This window comes from Narcine bancroftii, chromosome 8 (assembly GCF_036971445.1).
Source record: "Narcine bancroftii isolate sNarBan1 chromosome 8, sNarBan1.hap1, whole genome shotgun sequence".
NCBI lineage: Eukaryota > Metazoa > Chordata > Chondrichthyes > Torpediniformes > Narcinidae > Narcine > Narcine bancroftii.
In genome coordinates this window covers 53192631-53209753 of record NC_091476.1, presented here as the reverse complement: position 1 = coordinate 53209753, position 17123 = coordinate 53192631, and the positions used below count along the sequence as shown (strand labels likewise).

Genomic DNA, 17123 nt, shown 5'->3' with positions numbered 1-17123 from the left:
ATACCCAATTTCCTTTTAAATATATTAAATGATTTGGCTTCAAATTCATTCACCATTCTGTAGAAAAAGTAATTTCTCCTCATCTCTGTCTTATCTTTAATGATTCTTGGTCATGGACTCCCCAGTTATCACAAACATCTTTCTTACATCTGATCTATCTAGTCCTGTCATAAAGTTGCATGTTTCCATAAGATCTACTCTTATTCTTCCAAGTATTAAGAAATATGAATAACTGACCTAATCTCTGTTCATATATCAGTCCTACCATCGCAGGGGAAGAGAATGATTGCATGATTGACAATGAGCGGCATGGTTGGCATAGTGGTTAGCGCAACGCCATAACAGTGCCAGCAATCAGGGTTCAAATCCCGCAATGTCTGTAAGGAGTTGGTATGTTCTCTCATGTTTGCGTTGGAAAAATTGGATTGGCTATGATAGTTCAATTTCGAACAGAAAAGATTGAGGGAATACTCCATCGATGTGCGTATATTTGTGTGGATCCAGACAGAGAAAACAGGAAAGACATGTTGGAGGCAAATTTGGGGAGAATAAATGTGACTAGTGTTCTTCTTCTTTGGCTTGGCTTCGTGGGCGAAGATTTATGGAGGGGGTAAAAGTCCACGTCTGCTGCAGGATTAATGTAAATGGATATTTCTGGAGAAACTTTCTGAAACTCCCTCATTGGCCAAAACATCCTTTCTTAGATTGGGAGATCAAAACTGCATATAATAGAACACAGCACAGTACAGGCCCTTCTGCCCTCAATGTTGACCTATATATTCTTAGCAAAAAAAAAGTACTAAATCCATCCTACCTCATTACCCTCTATTTTTCTTTCATCCATGAGCCTGTCTAAGAGTCTCTTAAATGCTCCTAATGTATCAGCCTCCACCACCATCCCTGAAAATACATTCCAGGCACTCAACACTTTATAGGGGGGGGGGTAAGGAAAGAACCTTACCCTTGATGTCTCCCCAAAACTTTCCTCCATTCACTTTGTAGTGTTTGCTATTCTTTCTATAGGAAAAAAGGCACTGGCTGTCCACCTTATCCGTGTCTCTCAGAAACTTGTCGACCTCTATTAAGTCTCCTCTCATCTTTCTTTGTTCCAAAGAGAAAAGTCCTAGTTTTGCTAACCTTAAGATGTATTTTCCAATCCAGGCAACATCCTGATAAATCTCCTCTGCACCCTTTCCATAGCTTCCACATCCTTCCTAGAATGAGATGACCAGAACTGAACACAATGCTCTAAATGTGAGATTACCAGAGATTTTGAAAATTGCAACATGAGGAAAAGGTTGCTGGATTTGGGAAAGATGATGCATCACAGATGCAAAAGATGTCATTCTGATTTAGATTGTTCCGGCCTTCTGATCAGAACAGGAAATTGAGAATGTAAATATTTGTTGCAGGTGTGGGAAGATTCGCAACACATTCAAAGACTCTGAAGACCAGAAGATGAGGTGGCATTATGCAAGGATCTGTTTTTGAGGATTAGTGTAAAATTAGTCAGTGCAGACGCAACAGGGCCAAATAGCCTTTTTTGTGCTGTACTTCACTCAGACATTTTTAGAAGAAAGAATGCTAGGATGTTGAAGACTAATCAAATTCAGCTCGCTCAACAACACTGCTTTATCTGTATGTCAGCCTTTGTTCCATCCTTTTTTTAAAATGAAACAAAGCTTTACCTTGCTGTTGAATGGGCTCCCAGTAATGAGAACACATACTAAAGGAGTGGGAAACCGAGTAACAGGCAAACTAAAGGGCATTTCCCTTTGCTTTCTACCTCATAATACATTGAAGATACATTACTATTACCTACATAAATCAAGAGGCGTGAAGACAAATTCAACATTTATTCTGGCTCCAATTTTTATGTCTGATGCATAATTATCAAGCCATTCTATAACTCAAGCCTCCAGCCCTGTAAAATCCTCACGACTTTTTTTAACCCTTCAGCTTAAAGACATCAAAGTGATCAGAACTGCAAACAGCATTGCCAATGTGTCTTGTATATGACATGTCCCATCTTCTGCACTCAGTACCCTAACCAATACATTCCAACTTCACCACTCTGTCTACCTGGGTCACCATTTTCAGGAAATTATATGTGTGTGCCCCAAGGTCTCCCTGTTCTGCAACATTCTCCAGGGCTCCACCACATACAAGTCCTGCCCGAGCTTGGCTTAGCAAAATTCAATTATTTGAACTTGTCCAAATTGAACTCTCTCTCATTCCTCACCCCGCTGAGTCAGCTGATCAAGATCCCATTGTAATCTTGGATAACCTTTCTCACTGTCCTCCAGATCATGAATTTTCATGCCGGCCACAAACATCCTGACCATTCTCATCCAGGTGTTTAAAATAAATGATGAACTGTACACCAATCCCTGCAGCCATCAGCTTTCAGACAGAAAACCATTCCACCACTACCCCATCTCATTCAGTCAAGCCAATTTTGTAGCCAATTTGCTTGGTAACTCTGGATTCCATGCGATCTAACCTTCTGCACCAGCTTACTCTTTGGCACCTTGTTTAAGTTCATATCAACAGTGTCAAATGTCTTCATTCACTTCCTGGAAACCTTTTCAAAAAGATCAATTAAATTTATGAGGCATGGATTCTAATGTTGACTCTCTCAAACCAGTCCTTGCCTTTCCAAATGCAGTTCAATCCTGTCTCTCAGAATCTCCCTCAATAACTTACCAACCGCTGACTTTGTGCTCATTTATCTGTAGTTTCTAGGTTTTTGCTTGCAACCTTTCTTAAATAATGGTAAAACAGTAGGCGACCCCAACTTCTCTGCCCCTGCCCCTGCCCCACCCCTCCCCGGTTTACTGGTCGTCCTGCAGAATTGTTCCAATACAGTTTGATAGAATAGATTGATCCAAAAGTTCAACTCCCACAATGGGCCTTTTAAATTCAATTAAATAACTGAATGACTGGAGTAACATATTAACATCAGTAATGCGAACCATCGAAATAGCAGATTGTTGTAAAGTCCAATCTGGTACATCAGGAGTCTTCCACTAAGGACGTCTGCCATTCGCACCCAGATATCACACACACACACATATATAAACTGCTCTCTGAAATGACCTGGGACAACCGGGGAAGAATAAGAAGTGTTGGCCTTGCCAGCAATATCCACGTCAGAATAAATGGTTCTTCTAGTCTAATTTTACTTACCACAGGTTTATTAATACTAGAAAGAAGATCTTGCAAAGATTTTGATTCCAAGTCCAAATCTGAGAATTTTTAAAAAATAGACAGAAATGACAGGTTTCAAAAATCAAGTTAAATGCTTTGAAATAGAATACAATGAGAAAAAGTATGTTTGAAGTCCGAAAACCCAGAAAGCCCATGGAGTGGGTTGGCCAAGATTTTTGGATTTTCTGGATTTTCAGGCAGTACTTTTAAAATTAAAATTTAACAAGGAATAATGAAGAGACAAGAAGGTAAATTTTGATAGCTTCTTTCATCTAATGTTTAATTTATCAAAATGGGCAGTTTTAAAGAAAAAGAAAAATGCCACTGTGTATCTGTCACAGATGCACACAAAAGCCCGCCAAATTTAAAATGTTTGAAAGTTTCAAAAAGTCCAGATTCTAAGGTGGTCCAGATTTCTGGCATCTGGATTTTTGGACTTCAACTGTAATATCAATTTTGCATTGGAATTATATTTTTTAGAAACTTTATGAGAACCATCACTTTATTGTCACTTTTCCACCATGTTTTGTAAACTGTACAAAATATGTTTTAAAAGTTTACAATTTTGAAAGTCACTTTTGTTCACTTTGACATTTTTAATTGGAGTATCAACTTATCCTACCCCAATCTGACTTTCCAAAATGTATCACTCCACACTTGCCAAAGGATTAAATTCCATCTGTCAACTCTCCATCCCAATTATCCATCTGATCAATATCCACCTGAAACCTTTAACAACGTTCTTTGATGAAAAGCCCTGGAGATTCTGCCTTTCCAAATATTTATTCATCTTATTACTGAAGCTTTTCCCAATGCTTTCCCTATTATTAATGTAAAGCTCACCAACCTGCAATTACAGGCTTATCCCTGCTGCCTTTCTTAAATAAAGGAACAACATTAAATGGAATTTAGGAGAATGGCAATTCATTGAAATATTTCAAATTTTGAAAGCCAGGTAACAGATGTCAAAGATTTGTTTCTCATGGTGGGTGAGTTTAGGACAAGAGGGCACATTTCAGAGGAATTTCTTCTGCCAAAGGATTGTAAATCTTCTGATTTCCCCTTCCTGAAGTCCACAATCAGCTTCTTGATTTTGCTAATGTTGATGGCAAGTTTGTTGTGACACATCTCAACTAGCTGATCCATCTCCCTCCTATACACTTCCTCATTGCCGTCTGTGATTCTGCTGACAACTGTGTTGTCTTCAAAAAATTTGTAGACAGCATTTGAATTATGTCTGGCCATACAGTCATGGGAGTACAGTGAGTAGAATAATGGGCTAGCACACATCCTTGAGGTACACTTGGATTGATCGTCAGAGAGGATGAGACCTTGTTTCTAATTCTTATCGACTGTCGTCTTCTAATGAGGAGGTCTATGGTGTGATGTGAGCCAGAATCATACACACACAAGGTAAAGACTGTACAACAGTCTGTACAAATCCACAAAGACTTCCACAGAGCCAGGCTGGCTGTAGCTGCAGTAACTCTGAGTGAGCTTCGGGAAGCCGGCATAGACTTATATCCCGGAGGGTGATTGACAGCCGGCAGGTGTTGTCTTGTCCCCTTACACTCCTGTAGGTACAGAGGTTGCCCCCTGCAGTAGGCCGGTGGTGTACCACCGCATTCACCCACTTCTTTAAAATTGTCCCGGGGGGGGGGGGGGTGGGGAGGGGGGCAGTTACAAGGAATGGTACCCACTATACAACATACAATATTTATAGGTTGAGATGATCCGGTGGCCGCCAGGGTAACTATGAACGTCGTAGGACTGGCTCCTGGTCACTGGTTGGAGGGGAAGTGGGGGGGGGGGCTGGCGACAGGGGTCTGTGTGACTGGTGCAGTGCCGCGCAAAGGGGTGGCCAGAGGGGTCCAGGGTCAACGTATGAGGGTCATTCTGGATGGGTTAGGGGGGGGGGCAGGTTCATCTCCCAGGCTGAAACAGGCCCCTGGTGGTCAGGGAAGTCCGACACGCACCATTGCTGCCTGGGGATGGGGATGTATGCCCGGTCAGCGTCATCCTGGGCTGAAGGATGGCGTGGTGTGGTGGGTGCTCCTGGTGCCACCAGGTTCCTGGTTGAGATGGTGTCTTCCCTGCCACTGCTGAACCTAACATAGGCGTAGTTGTGGTTCGTATGTAGGAGGAAGACCTGCTCGACCAGGGCTTCAGCCTTGTGTGTCCATACGTACTTACGCAGGAGCACTGGTCCCGGGGACATGAGCCATGCTGGGAGGGACATTCCAATCGCTGGCTTCCTGGGGAATGAGAACAGACGTTCATGAGGCATCTCGTTTGTAGCTGTGCACAGCAGCGACTGAATGGCATGGAGCGCCTCGGGCAGGGCGTCCTGCCAGTACTCAACGACCCACTCTTTCGACTTGAGAGCCAGGAGACTGCCTTCAAGACCACTCCGTTTTTGCATTCTACTTGCCCATTGCATCTCGGGTTATAGCTCATCGTGCGACTGGTTGCGATGCCCCTTGCCATCAAGTACTGGCACAGTCATCACTCATGAAACTAGACCCCCGGTCGCTGTGGATGAAAGTGGAGTACCCAAAAATGGTGAAGATCTGCCCCAGGGCCCTGATGATGGTGGCCATGGAGGAATTCGGGCAAGGGATAGCGAAAGGGAAGCATGAATATTCGTCCACTACCATGAGGAAGTAGACATTTCGGTTCGTGAAAAGCAGGGGCCCTTTGAAGTCCATGCCGAGACGCTCAACAAGCCAAGTAGCCTTTACAACATGGGCCTGGCGTGGGCGGAAGAAATGGGATTTACCCTCCGTGCAGACCCGGCAGGCCTCAGTCATGTCCCTGACATCCCTGATGGTATACGGCAGGTTCCGGGACTTAATGAAGTGGTACAACCTGGTGACACCCGGATGGCAGAGGGACTCATGCAATGCCTGCAGCCTGTCATCGTGTATCGACATACAGGTGCAAGAGAGGGCATCAGGGGAGTCGTTAAACTTTTCGGGGCGGTACTGGATGTCGTAGCTGTAGATTGTCAGCTCAACTCTCCAGCGCAGGATTTTGTCGTTCTTGATCTTGCTCTTGTTGGTAGTGTTAAACATGAACGCCCGCTGGTCCGTGAGGAGGGTGAATCTCCTGCCGGCCAGGTAGTGGCGCCAGTGGCAGACTGCTTCCACAATCGCCTGGGCCTCCTTTTCAATGGCAGAATGCCCTAGCTTGGAGCCGTGGAGGGTCCAAGAGAAGAAAGTGATGGGGCACCCCTCTTGGTTGAGGGTAGTGCCGAGGGCTACCTTGAAGGCATCGCTCTCCACCTGGATGGGGGAGTCCTCATCCACAGCTTGCATCATGGCGTCCGCTATGTCCTGCCTGATGTGGATGAAGGCTGCCTGTGCCTTGGGTGAGAGGGGAAAAGTTGTAGCTTGGGCCAGTGGGCAGACCTTGTCCGAGAAGCGAGGGGCCCACTGCGAGTAATAAGAGAATAGGCCAAGGAACCTGTGGAGGTCCTTTAGTGTTGGGGGGGAGGAAGAGGTAACTCCGTTAACGGGCGCATCCTTTCTGGATCTTGGCCGACGACCCCATGGGCCATGATGTACCCCAGGATGGCGAGGCGGGTGGTGCTAAACACACACATTTCTCCTTGATGTAAGTAAGGTTCAATTCCCCGGCCGTCTGGAGGAATTTCTCCAGTTAGCATCGTGGTCCTGCTGGTCACGGACACAGATAGTGACGTTATCCAGATAAGGAATGTTCCCTTCAGCTTGTGCCGGTCTACCATGCGATCCATCTACCACTGGAAGATGGAGACCTCGTTCATGACCCCAAAGGGAACTCAACAGAACTGGTACAGGCACCCGTCCGCCTCAAAGGCAGTGTAGGCCTTGACCTTCAGGTGGATGGGGATTTGGTGATACGCCGACTTGAGGTCAATTGTGGAGAAAACCCGGTAGCGGGCTCTTTCATTGACCATGTCGGTGATCCTCGGCAGGGGGTAGGCATCCAGTTGGGTGTACTGGTTAATGGTCTGGCTGTAATCCCCTTTGACCACCAGGTCTTGGGCTCTCCAAGGGATGTTACTGTGCTCTAAAATGCCTTCCGCTAGGAGTCGCCACACCTACACCTTGATAGAGTCTCTGACTGTGGCGCAATAGCACCTACTTCTGGTGGCAATTGGCTTGCAGCCTAGCACAAGATGTGGGAAGAGGGCCGGTGGGATGATGCGTAGTGTGGAGAGGCCGCAGGTTGGCCGGGGCTGGTAGGTTGGCGAGGTGTGTAATGTGAGTGGAGGTTGGGGACCCCTGAAGGCAAGAGTGACACTTTGCAGGTGGCACTGAAAATCTAGGCCCAGGAGGTCTGGGGCATAGAGTTTGGGCAATACCAGGAGCCTGAACCCTGTGTAAGTCTTCCCTCCCACAGTTATATCGGCCGAGCAGCACCCGAGCGTACCAACAGTCTTATCATTGGCGGCAAGGGCGATTGAGCAGGTGGTGGGGTGGACTTTTAATCTCACAGAGAGGGCCATGCTCAGGTGAATGAAGCTCTCGGTGCTACCATTGTCGAACAGGCACATTGTTACCTGCCCGTTGACTTGCAAGTCCATCATGGAGCGCCCAAGGTCGTGGGGGATATTCCTGGTCAGCGTGGTGGCGGCCAGCACTGCCTTGGAGTCGGAGTCAGAGTTGTCGCTCTCCAGTTGTGCGCAGCAATTCATGGCATCCGGAGGTGTGGAGAGCATCGGTAGGGCAGCCTGGTCATTACCCGTGTTAACCACATCAATGTCAGTCATAGACTGCGGCGAGCGGCAGCCATTGGCACCTGGAGGCGTGGGGAGTGTAGTTAGGGGGGCCTTGTCATCGCCTTTGTTGACCATGTTGTTTTCATCGTCATCAGGGGACCTCTGTGTCAGCCGCTGCCTGGCCCAATATGGCGGTGGCACGTGGGGGCCCGCTGCATGGCTGGCCTCCTTCCCCAGTCACGTTCGTTGTGCTGGGGGTGTAATGTCGTTGCTGCTGGCGGCAGTGACATCATTACGTCAGCCAGAAGTGACATCACGCCGTGAGCTCGAAGTGATGTCACCATAGTTCTCGGCAAGTGGCGCTGGCGAGGGCGGGGGGTGGTCTGGGTGCTCGGGGCACACGCTTTGACCGTCGCTGGTGGGGCAGGATGCTGCACCATCGAAGTTGGGGAAGGCAGAAGTTGCAGCGGGGACAATGGCGCCGCCCGGCATGCGCACATGGAGGGGTCCGCAGGGAGTTGGGGAGGTCATAAAGGGCCGTTGAGCTGCCGGCTTGTTTTGAGGGGAACACTTTAGCGAAGTGGCCTTTTTTGCCACATCTGGAACAGTATTGGTTCCCACCCAGGCAGTTTTGGCGCGATAGTCGGTCTGACCCACATCAGGACCCACAGTACTTACAGGGGCGCCAGGCATCTGCCACAGCGACATTTTCTTCCTCAGCTCGAGCTGGGACTGCAGCTATAATGTGAGAGGGTCATGAGGGAGCCTGGAGGAACCTGGAATCGAAGACTTTGATGTGCAGGGGTGCCGCTTGCAGGGTGTGGACCACTTCCACTGTCTTGGTTAGGGCATAGATATTGTCTTCCAGCAGCATCTACTGGATGGCCCTCGAGCATAGCCCTCGGACGAAAGAGTCCCGGATCAGCCTCTCGACCTCCTCTGCACCTATCCCGGGTTCAGTCAGACATGGTTGGGCCAACTCTCGCAGGTGTCCCAGGTAAGACTCAGCCATCTCCCTGGGTTGCTGGGCTCAGTTGTTGAGGAGGTATCTTGCACAGACTGCATTCATGGGAGGCTTGTACAAGTTCTCGAGAGTGTCCATTGCATTCTTGTACGTGATGTAGCCTTTGGTTGCCTGGAAGGCGTGGGGACCCAGCTTTGACTGGAGTAGCACCAGCCTCTTCTGATCAGAGTCCAGGATGCCGCCTTCGTGCACCTCGATGATTGCCTCGACCATGTGCCGCCAGATCTCGAAGCTTGTCTGGGCTTCTGTGTGGCATGGGTTGACTTCGAGGCTCCCTGTGCTCAAGAGTTTTTCCATGGCAGTCATGGGAAAATTTTGTGGATTAAATTGTGGTGCGCTGTTAGCCAGAATCAGACACACACAAGGTAAAGACTGTAATCCACAAAGACTTTCACAGAGCCAGGCTGGCTGTAACTGCAGTAACTCTGAGTGAACTTTGGGAGGCCGGCGCAGGCTTATATCCTGGAGGGTGATTGACACCTGTCCAGGTGGGGCTTGATTCCTTCTGACAGCCGGCCAGGTGTTGTCCTGTCCCCTAACACTCCTGAGGGTACAGAGGTTGCCCCCTGCAGTAGGCCGGCGGTACACTCCTGCAGGTACAGATGTTGCCCCCTGCAGTAGGTCGGTGGTGTACCACCACAAAGTCAACCATCCAGTTGCAGAGGGGGATGCAGAGGCCCAGGTTTTGGAGCTTACTGGGCAGCACTGAAGAAGTGATGGTAAGGTATGAACCTTTGATGAAGGGCTCAAGCCTAAAACATTGTTTAAGTATCTTTATCATTGCTACATAAAGTACACTGTTTGACCAGCTGAGTTTCTCCAGCATCGTGTTTTAATAAGGACCATCAAATTGTGTCAAATTGTAAATCTGATTTCAACATCACACTTGCATAAATTTTAAATATATTTTAATTTTAAAGCAAGGCATGATTTACTTTAATTTCCTACCCCAACAAGGAAATGTGTAATCTTTCCATGGGCCATGGGTCAAATTCCTCCCCATCACCTCTGCCTGGAAACCAGCAATAAATAATTGCCTTTACAATAAAATCTCAAGACTTACAGTTACATTTTTACTCCCTCATTTTCTCAGCTTTGATTCCAATATAATTTTGTTATCCCATCATATCCTAGGAACATTTTGTGGATGACAGACAGTAGTCTGACAGTAGAATTCACTGTTCAGTAGTCTAAAAACCTATCGTTTTCAAGCAAATGACTTTATTTTTGACATAATAGTATTGGAGAATGCAACCTATGGCTAAAATGAATGAGCAACATTAAGATGCATTTTCTTTTTGATCAACTGCATTCATACTGCACTTCTGAAAGGGAGTTATTGTGATGTGATGGGGACATAAAATATTGCCTATCCTGAAGGAGTCACTGATTCTAAGCATATAATAGGGACTTGAATACCTGCATCAGCAAGAAAAATGAAATTTTAAACCTGGTAGTTTAGCAATTTTTTAAAAAAAACCTTTCAATTACAGTACGTCCGATTATCCAAAATGGTCGGGACCGGCCCTAGGTCAGATAAATGTTTTTTTTCCAGAAAACTGGTCATTTTTTTAAAAACAGTCCAGTACCAACAGCAAATCACTTGTAACAGTGTTTAAACAACAAAAAGACCCAAGAGAAGGCTTTATAAGGCTTAAATGTTTAATTCTGAACAAAAATTAATACTGGCCTCTGCCAATCACTGACACTTCCCCACCGAGACCCCGCTTGTGCCAGGAGCCAGAGGTCCTCGCTGCCGCTGGAAGCCCAAGGTCGGCTCTGCTGCCGCTGGAAACCCAATGTCCCCAGTCAGCTGGGTTCCAAGAAGATTTTGGATAAATTAGGATTTCTGATTTGTTTTGGATATCCTCATTTATCCAATTTTTAAAAAAATTTCAGATAATTGAGGATTTTGGAGAATCTGATTTCTGATAATCATTCCTATGGAATGATATTTTATAAATGATTAAAACAACAATTTGCACCTATTTGTCATTAATTGTACACCCCATGTTTGTGACTATTAATGAATTATGATTTTTTAAAATAAAGTTTCTCAATATGTTACTACTGAAAAACTCAAGATATTTTCAAAATTCCACCTTCAAATAGTTTACTTGCAAATCATCCACTTAAACTTCGAGACTCCACTGACTAATTATCCTTTGCATTAAGAATGCTGCTCATTTCGATTCAAATAATCAGTTAGACAAAAATAGATCAACCTTTTGTCACATGCTCACACATTTCCAGTCTAATAAGGAACAGGTTATAAATTCTTACCTTCATTCTCTGCATTGACAGATGAGCTGTTGGTGGGTTTCCCAGACTTGGCTTTCACAGGTTCTGCAGTAATCTCTGTTACACCAGATATAGTTTGTCCTTTTCCATATCCATTTTGCACATTTGAGGACAAAGTTGAGTGATTTTTGCGTGGAGATGATGGGGGACTATCTTTCGGTCCTCCTGTTTGTCTATCCTTAAGTCTTTTTTGTAAACGTTCATGTGCTTTAACAGTCCTCTCATCTCTGTGATTGAAATTTGACCATCCATGGGAAGAACAGGATTCTACAAGGATAGAAGATGTAGAACATAATCAATCTGATGAAACAAGCTCATATTTGTGTGTGGTGAGCTGGAATCCAAACACTTTTTTTTGGTGAATTCAATTTTTTTTTTCTTCTCAAAACCTTTAGCCTCGTTGACAGAAATGGCAAATTAATAAATCTTGCAGAAACTGAGTCTTGTGTGCCAACTTCATTCAAATGGCATTAAATTTCATGTAAGAGATTGGCCGGGAATTGACAGAAGGTTTTATAACAGATCTGTCATGGTTCAACATTGGATGAACAGTTTCCATAGATGATGCCTGTCTTTATGTCTTTGGCCATCACTCTGCTTCACATCCCCTTTCATCACAACTCTGTTATATTGCTCGGTCCTATTTATTTCGTCCCAAATGAGCTGTGATTGCTTTTCTCTCCAACACGTCTGTAAAAGTATTTAGGAAAGTTGCTAAGGGACCTGAAGCAGACTTCTTGTGAGACTTGCAAAGATTAGCCTACAAAATACAGATGAAAAGCCAAGTCAATGCATCTCATGGAAAAGGAGTTGCTTCTTGCTGAGAGATTTGAAAGGTGTGGGTGAAGATGAAGCAGGCGCGGAGGGAAGTTCAGATGTAGAGTTAATCCCTACTGCAATCATTTGGAGACATTCACAGTTCATCCCCTCACTCATCTTAAATAAAGCAGGAATGCAAGTCCAACAAACAGGAGACACACAAAAAAACGATGGACCACACCAGTTTTTTTTTAACTCCATAGCAAATGCAATGCACAAAACAGACACCGAGCTCGATAATCTTCTGCATCTACAGGTGGACTGTGGAAAGTACACTGACTGGTTGCACCACATCCTGGTTTAGCAATTTGACTGCCAAGGAACACAGAAGGCTGCAGAAGATGGGAAACCTAGCCAAGTCCTTTATGGGCTCTGACCTCACATCCCTTGAAGTCATCTATGTGAAGCTCTGTATCAAGAAGGTAGCCAATGTCAGAAAGGACCCCATCACCCTGGACACAATATCTATCTTCGGGCAGAAAGCAAAGAAGCCTTAAATCCAGCACCTCCAGGTTCAAGAAAAGTCTCTATCCAATGGCTATCAGGCTCTTGAACCTCTCGTTACAATAAATATAAAGTACTCTGACACCATGAAGGTCTGTCTGCACTATTGTAATGCCACATTTTTCCCTGCAGTACAGTAACAGTGAATATTATCTACCTTATGCATTTATTACCTTTTTAATTTTTTTGTATACTACATTTTTTAAACAAAGAATTTTTGTACATATGACGATTATGCAATGCACAGAACAATAAACTCATTATCATACTCCTGAAGACTGTTCCCCATTATGTCTTTTTACTTTGATCCTCCAATCAAGTTTTCCTTTTATCTCAGCTACTTACCTTGATCACTTTCTATGGGAGCAGGTTCCATATTCTAAACACACAGAAATGCCGGAGGAACTCAGATGGCCTCACACCATCCACAGGAGATAAAGATACATTCTCGACATTTCAGGCCTGACCCCTCCTTCAAGGAATAACCAATGGACAAAAGGCTCAGACTGAGGCTGGCCAGGGGAACTAGGCCAGACTCACAAAAGGTGTTGATTGGATATGATAAGAGGAGAGGAAAGAATTGATTTTGGCTCCGTGAAAGGAGAGTGAGCTGGAGGAAAGGCAACAGGGGGAGGAAGAAGGAGGTGGGGGGTAGTGGTGGTTTAACAGGAACCAGAGATTTTGGCGTTAATGCCATCTGGTTAGAGGGTGCCTGATCGGAAGAGGTGTTGCTCCTCCCATTTGCAGGTGGTCTCAGTCTGGCAGTGCACGAGACCATGGACAGACATGTCAGCAAAGGGGATGGGACAGGGAATTGAAATGGGTGGCCACTGGGAGATCCCCGCTATTGCAGCGGACAGAGCTGAGGAGCAGCTGAGTTCTTTCAGCATTTCTGTGTTTTAACAACAATCACAGCGTCTGCAGATTTTCATGTTTCACTCCATATTCTACATGTCTCCTGTGCTAAAATTTAAGCTCATTATTCTTTTTGATTCACAATGGTTTTATATCCATAAACTCATATTTCTAATTCTTCAGCAAGTGGAAGCTTTATGATACTATTTAAAAATCTGAGTTTGGTCTTCTCTTTCCCAAACCAAGAATCACAAGGCTGTTCAACCTTCCCCAACAGTAATATTTTCAATGTAGGTACAGTTCTTGAAAATATTTTGATAGTTTTTAATCACCATGACACCTTGAAAAAGTGATTCCAGGTCTGCATCCGTGCCAGTTGAAAGTGACCAACTCGATCCTGGTGATTCTCCCATTTTATATTTTTGATTCCAGGTCTGCATCCGTGACAGTAGAAAGAGACCAACTCGATCCTGGTGATTCCCCCATTTTATATTTTTGAATCCAGGTCTGCATCCACGCCAATTGAAAGAGACAAACTCGATCCTGGTGATTCTCCCATTTTATATTTTTGATTCAAGGTCTGCATCCATGCCAGTTGAAAGATACCAATTCGATCCTGGCAATTCTCCCATTATATAATTTTGATTCAAGGTCCGCATCCGTACCAGTTGAAAGAGACAAACTCGATCCTGACGATTCTCCCATTTTATATTTTTGATTCAAGGTCTGCATCCATACCAGTTGAAAGAGACCAACACGATCCTGGCAATTCTCCCATTTTATATTTTTGATTCAAGATCTGCATCCGTGCCAGTAGAAAGAGACCAACTCGATCCTGGTGATTCTCCCATTTTATATTTTTGATTCAAGATCTGCACCTGTGCCAGTTGAAAGAGACTAACTCGATCCTGGCAATTGTCCCATTTTATATTTTTGATTCAAGATCTGCATCCGTGCCAGTTGAAAGAGACCAACTCGATCCTGGTGATTCTCCCATTTTATATTTTTGATTCCAGGTCTGCATCTGTGCCAGGTGAAAGAGACCAACTCAATCCTGGTGATTCTCCCATTTTATATTTTTGATTCAAGGTCTGCATCCGTGCCAGGTGAAAGAGACCAACTCGATTCCTGGCGATTCTCCCATTTTATATTTTTGAGATGTATTTCGATAAGTCAACTAGAGGTATAATATTTGCTGTCAATGAGAGGGTGTCAAGGAATGCCAATGAACAGACAGAATGATTGGGGATCAGGCCCATTAGTTCCTGGAAGTGGTAACACAGGAGAATAGGTGAAGATGATGTCTGGCATCCTTGACTACGTAGAATGTAAAAGTTTGGATCTTATTTTGCAGCTTGACAAAACACTGGTTAGACTGGACTTGGGTGCATAATGTGAATTTCTGGTCACCACACTGCAGGAAGGTTGAGGTTAAGTTGGAGAGTGTGGCAAGGAGATTCACTGGGTCATTGCTTGGATTGAAAAACTTTAATCACGGAGAGAGTGTGGACAAGCTAGGTTTGTGTACTCTGTCGCAAAGGAGATTGAGGATAGAGGCATACAGAATTAGAAGAGGCAAAGACAGGCATCCATATTTACAGATGTAAATCTTTAAATGTGTTCTGCCTAACCCTCTAGACCTGTGTTCATCTTCTCCAAAGAAAATTAAATAGAACATCAATTTCTGATCTATGGAGTGTGCGGCACTTTTCAACGATCCATCCTGCTTTTTGTTCCTTCTTTTTTATTTCTATCTTTTTTTTCTTGCTTTATATTTATATCTACTCTATCCTTTGGTCTTTCTTCTTAGTTGGGGGGTGGGGGGGTGGGAAATAACTATCATGGAGTAAACACTGGATTTACATTTGTACTTGTAATTTTTAATTTTGTAATCGACTGCATGCATAGTCGACTATATTAAATACACTATTAAAAAAAAGAGGCAAGGAGAGGGTTGACAGAATTGTTTTCCCACATTAGTGCCAGAAGGCGCAAGTTTAACATGAGAGGAAGACATTTTCCAGGGGATTCCAGGGAAATGTGTTTTTAATTTTACACAGAGAGTGGTTCTTATTCAGAGACTGTGATCAGTGTGGATGATGGAGTCAGAAACAATCAGCATATTTCAAGGACATTTCAACCAGGCGAGCCATGGAAGGATATAGACCCAAATAGGTTTGGTGTGGATTAACAAAACAGTTTGCATGGATGTGGTGAACTGAAGTGTCTAATTCTGTGGTCAGTCCCTTATTCTGAGGGGCAGCTCCACTCTAGAAAGAGGAAACAGCCCCTAAGATCTACCCTGTGAATTCCTTTGGAGATAGAGACAAAAAGAGCACCCGGAACTTCAAATGAGGTCACACCAGAAATCAGGCCCAGTTTCAACGGGTCACTCCTCAGTTTATATTCCAGCCCGCTGCAGTAAAGGCTGACACGGCAGTTTCCTTCCAAATGGCCAGGGCACGGATGCTCCTCAAATCTGCTGCACTCCAAATAGTTTTGCACCTTTTTAAGTATTTTTTGCTATTCTTCAAAATTCACTATTCTCCTGGAGTGGGAACAATATCCTGGCAGATTTGCTCGAGTTTCCTTGGAGGGTTTCAACTCATCTGGCAGAGGGCAGAGCGTCAGTGAGCAGATGTATCCTTTTTGGAAGCATCCTATTTGCAGCCAAGTTCTGAGCAATTTTCGAACTCTTGCACAAGGGGAGGCATTGTGAGACCATTTAAAAATCTGGCCACAATTAAAAGTGTTACCGATTACCCACCAAAATAAATGTCAATGATTTGAACAAAAACATTTAAATCGTGTCAAATTTCATAACACCAATTGCACGTTTTAAACTTACCAATCTTATTCATATTTCTGCTACAAAAACATTTAAAAAAATAGATTTCATAGATGTGAACTTTAATAAGAAATTTTCTCCAATAATGCTTGGTTTGCACACATACCTTGATCAGCAAAAACATGGCTTGGACCATGTTGAGGAATGAACTGTGGTGGGATATCTCCTGCTCCTGTCAGTGGAGCATAAACTGGAGGATGGGGCATCAAAGCAGGGTGATGGTGCACGTACTGCGGCACGTGAGATGGAGGGGTGTGCACATTGGGGTGATTACTGGGGTGGAATTCTGCTGAGTGTGGCAACACAACAACCCTTCGAATACCATTTTCTTCTATGACCTGTAAAACACAAGTTATTTTGACTGCTTAACAAGTGAACAAAACTTACAATCTATGCCCATACCTTTACGAAGCGCTCAGGCCTGAAATGTTGGCCATATATCTTAGCTTTCTATGGATGCTGCAGGATCAGTTGAGCTTCTCCAGCACTCTTGTGTATGTGCAATCAATGTGTCTGCAGACTTCCTTATTTCAGTCTACTTTTGTTATTTGGGATATGATGCAGAGAATTTAAAACAGGAACCAACAACTTCAGCCTACAATGTCTACACCAAAGAGGATGGTCAAATTAAAACTAAGCTTCTGCTGCTTGTATATGATTCATATCTCTGTGCATTCCCTGCATATTAATAGGAGGACCGTGAAGCTTCTTATGCAATGATATTGCATCCACTTCCACCACTACTCCTGGAAGCCCGATCCAGGCACCCACCAGTTTATAAAAAATTTGCCCAAGCAAATATCCTTTCAACCCCACCCACAACCCCCTCAGATGAAATGCATGTCACATTTTTACCT

At 44.4% G+C, this 17123-nt stretch overlaps 1 protein-coding gene across 10 annotated transcripts in view; it reads right to left on the bottom strand.

Annotated features, from left to right (window-relative positions):
• Window positions 1–17123, bottom strand: part of LOC138740698 (fibronectin type-III domain-containing protein 3A-like) — a 137143-nt gene that overhangs the window by 66862 nt on the left and 53158 nt on the right. For 9 of the 10 annotated variants that reach the window (XM_069893736.1, XM_069893737.1, XM_069893731.1 and 6 more), the window contains 3 exons: window positions 16373–16604; window positions 11223–11507; window positions 3190–3248 (listed from right to left, as the gene is read on the bottom strand). In XM_069893736.1, the coding sequence (XP_069749837.1) occupies window positions 3190–3248; window positions 11223–11507; window positions 16373–16604 (576 nt within the window). Of the gene's footprint in view, window positions 1–3189; window positions 3249–9887; window positions 9948–11222; window positions 11508–16372; window positions 16605–17123 lie in introns of those variants that run through there. The other variant, XM_069893740.1, reaches the window with a different exon arrangement.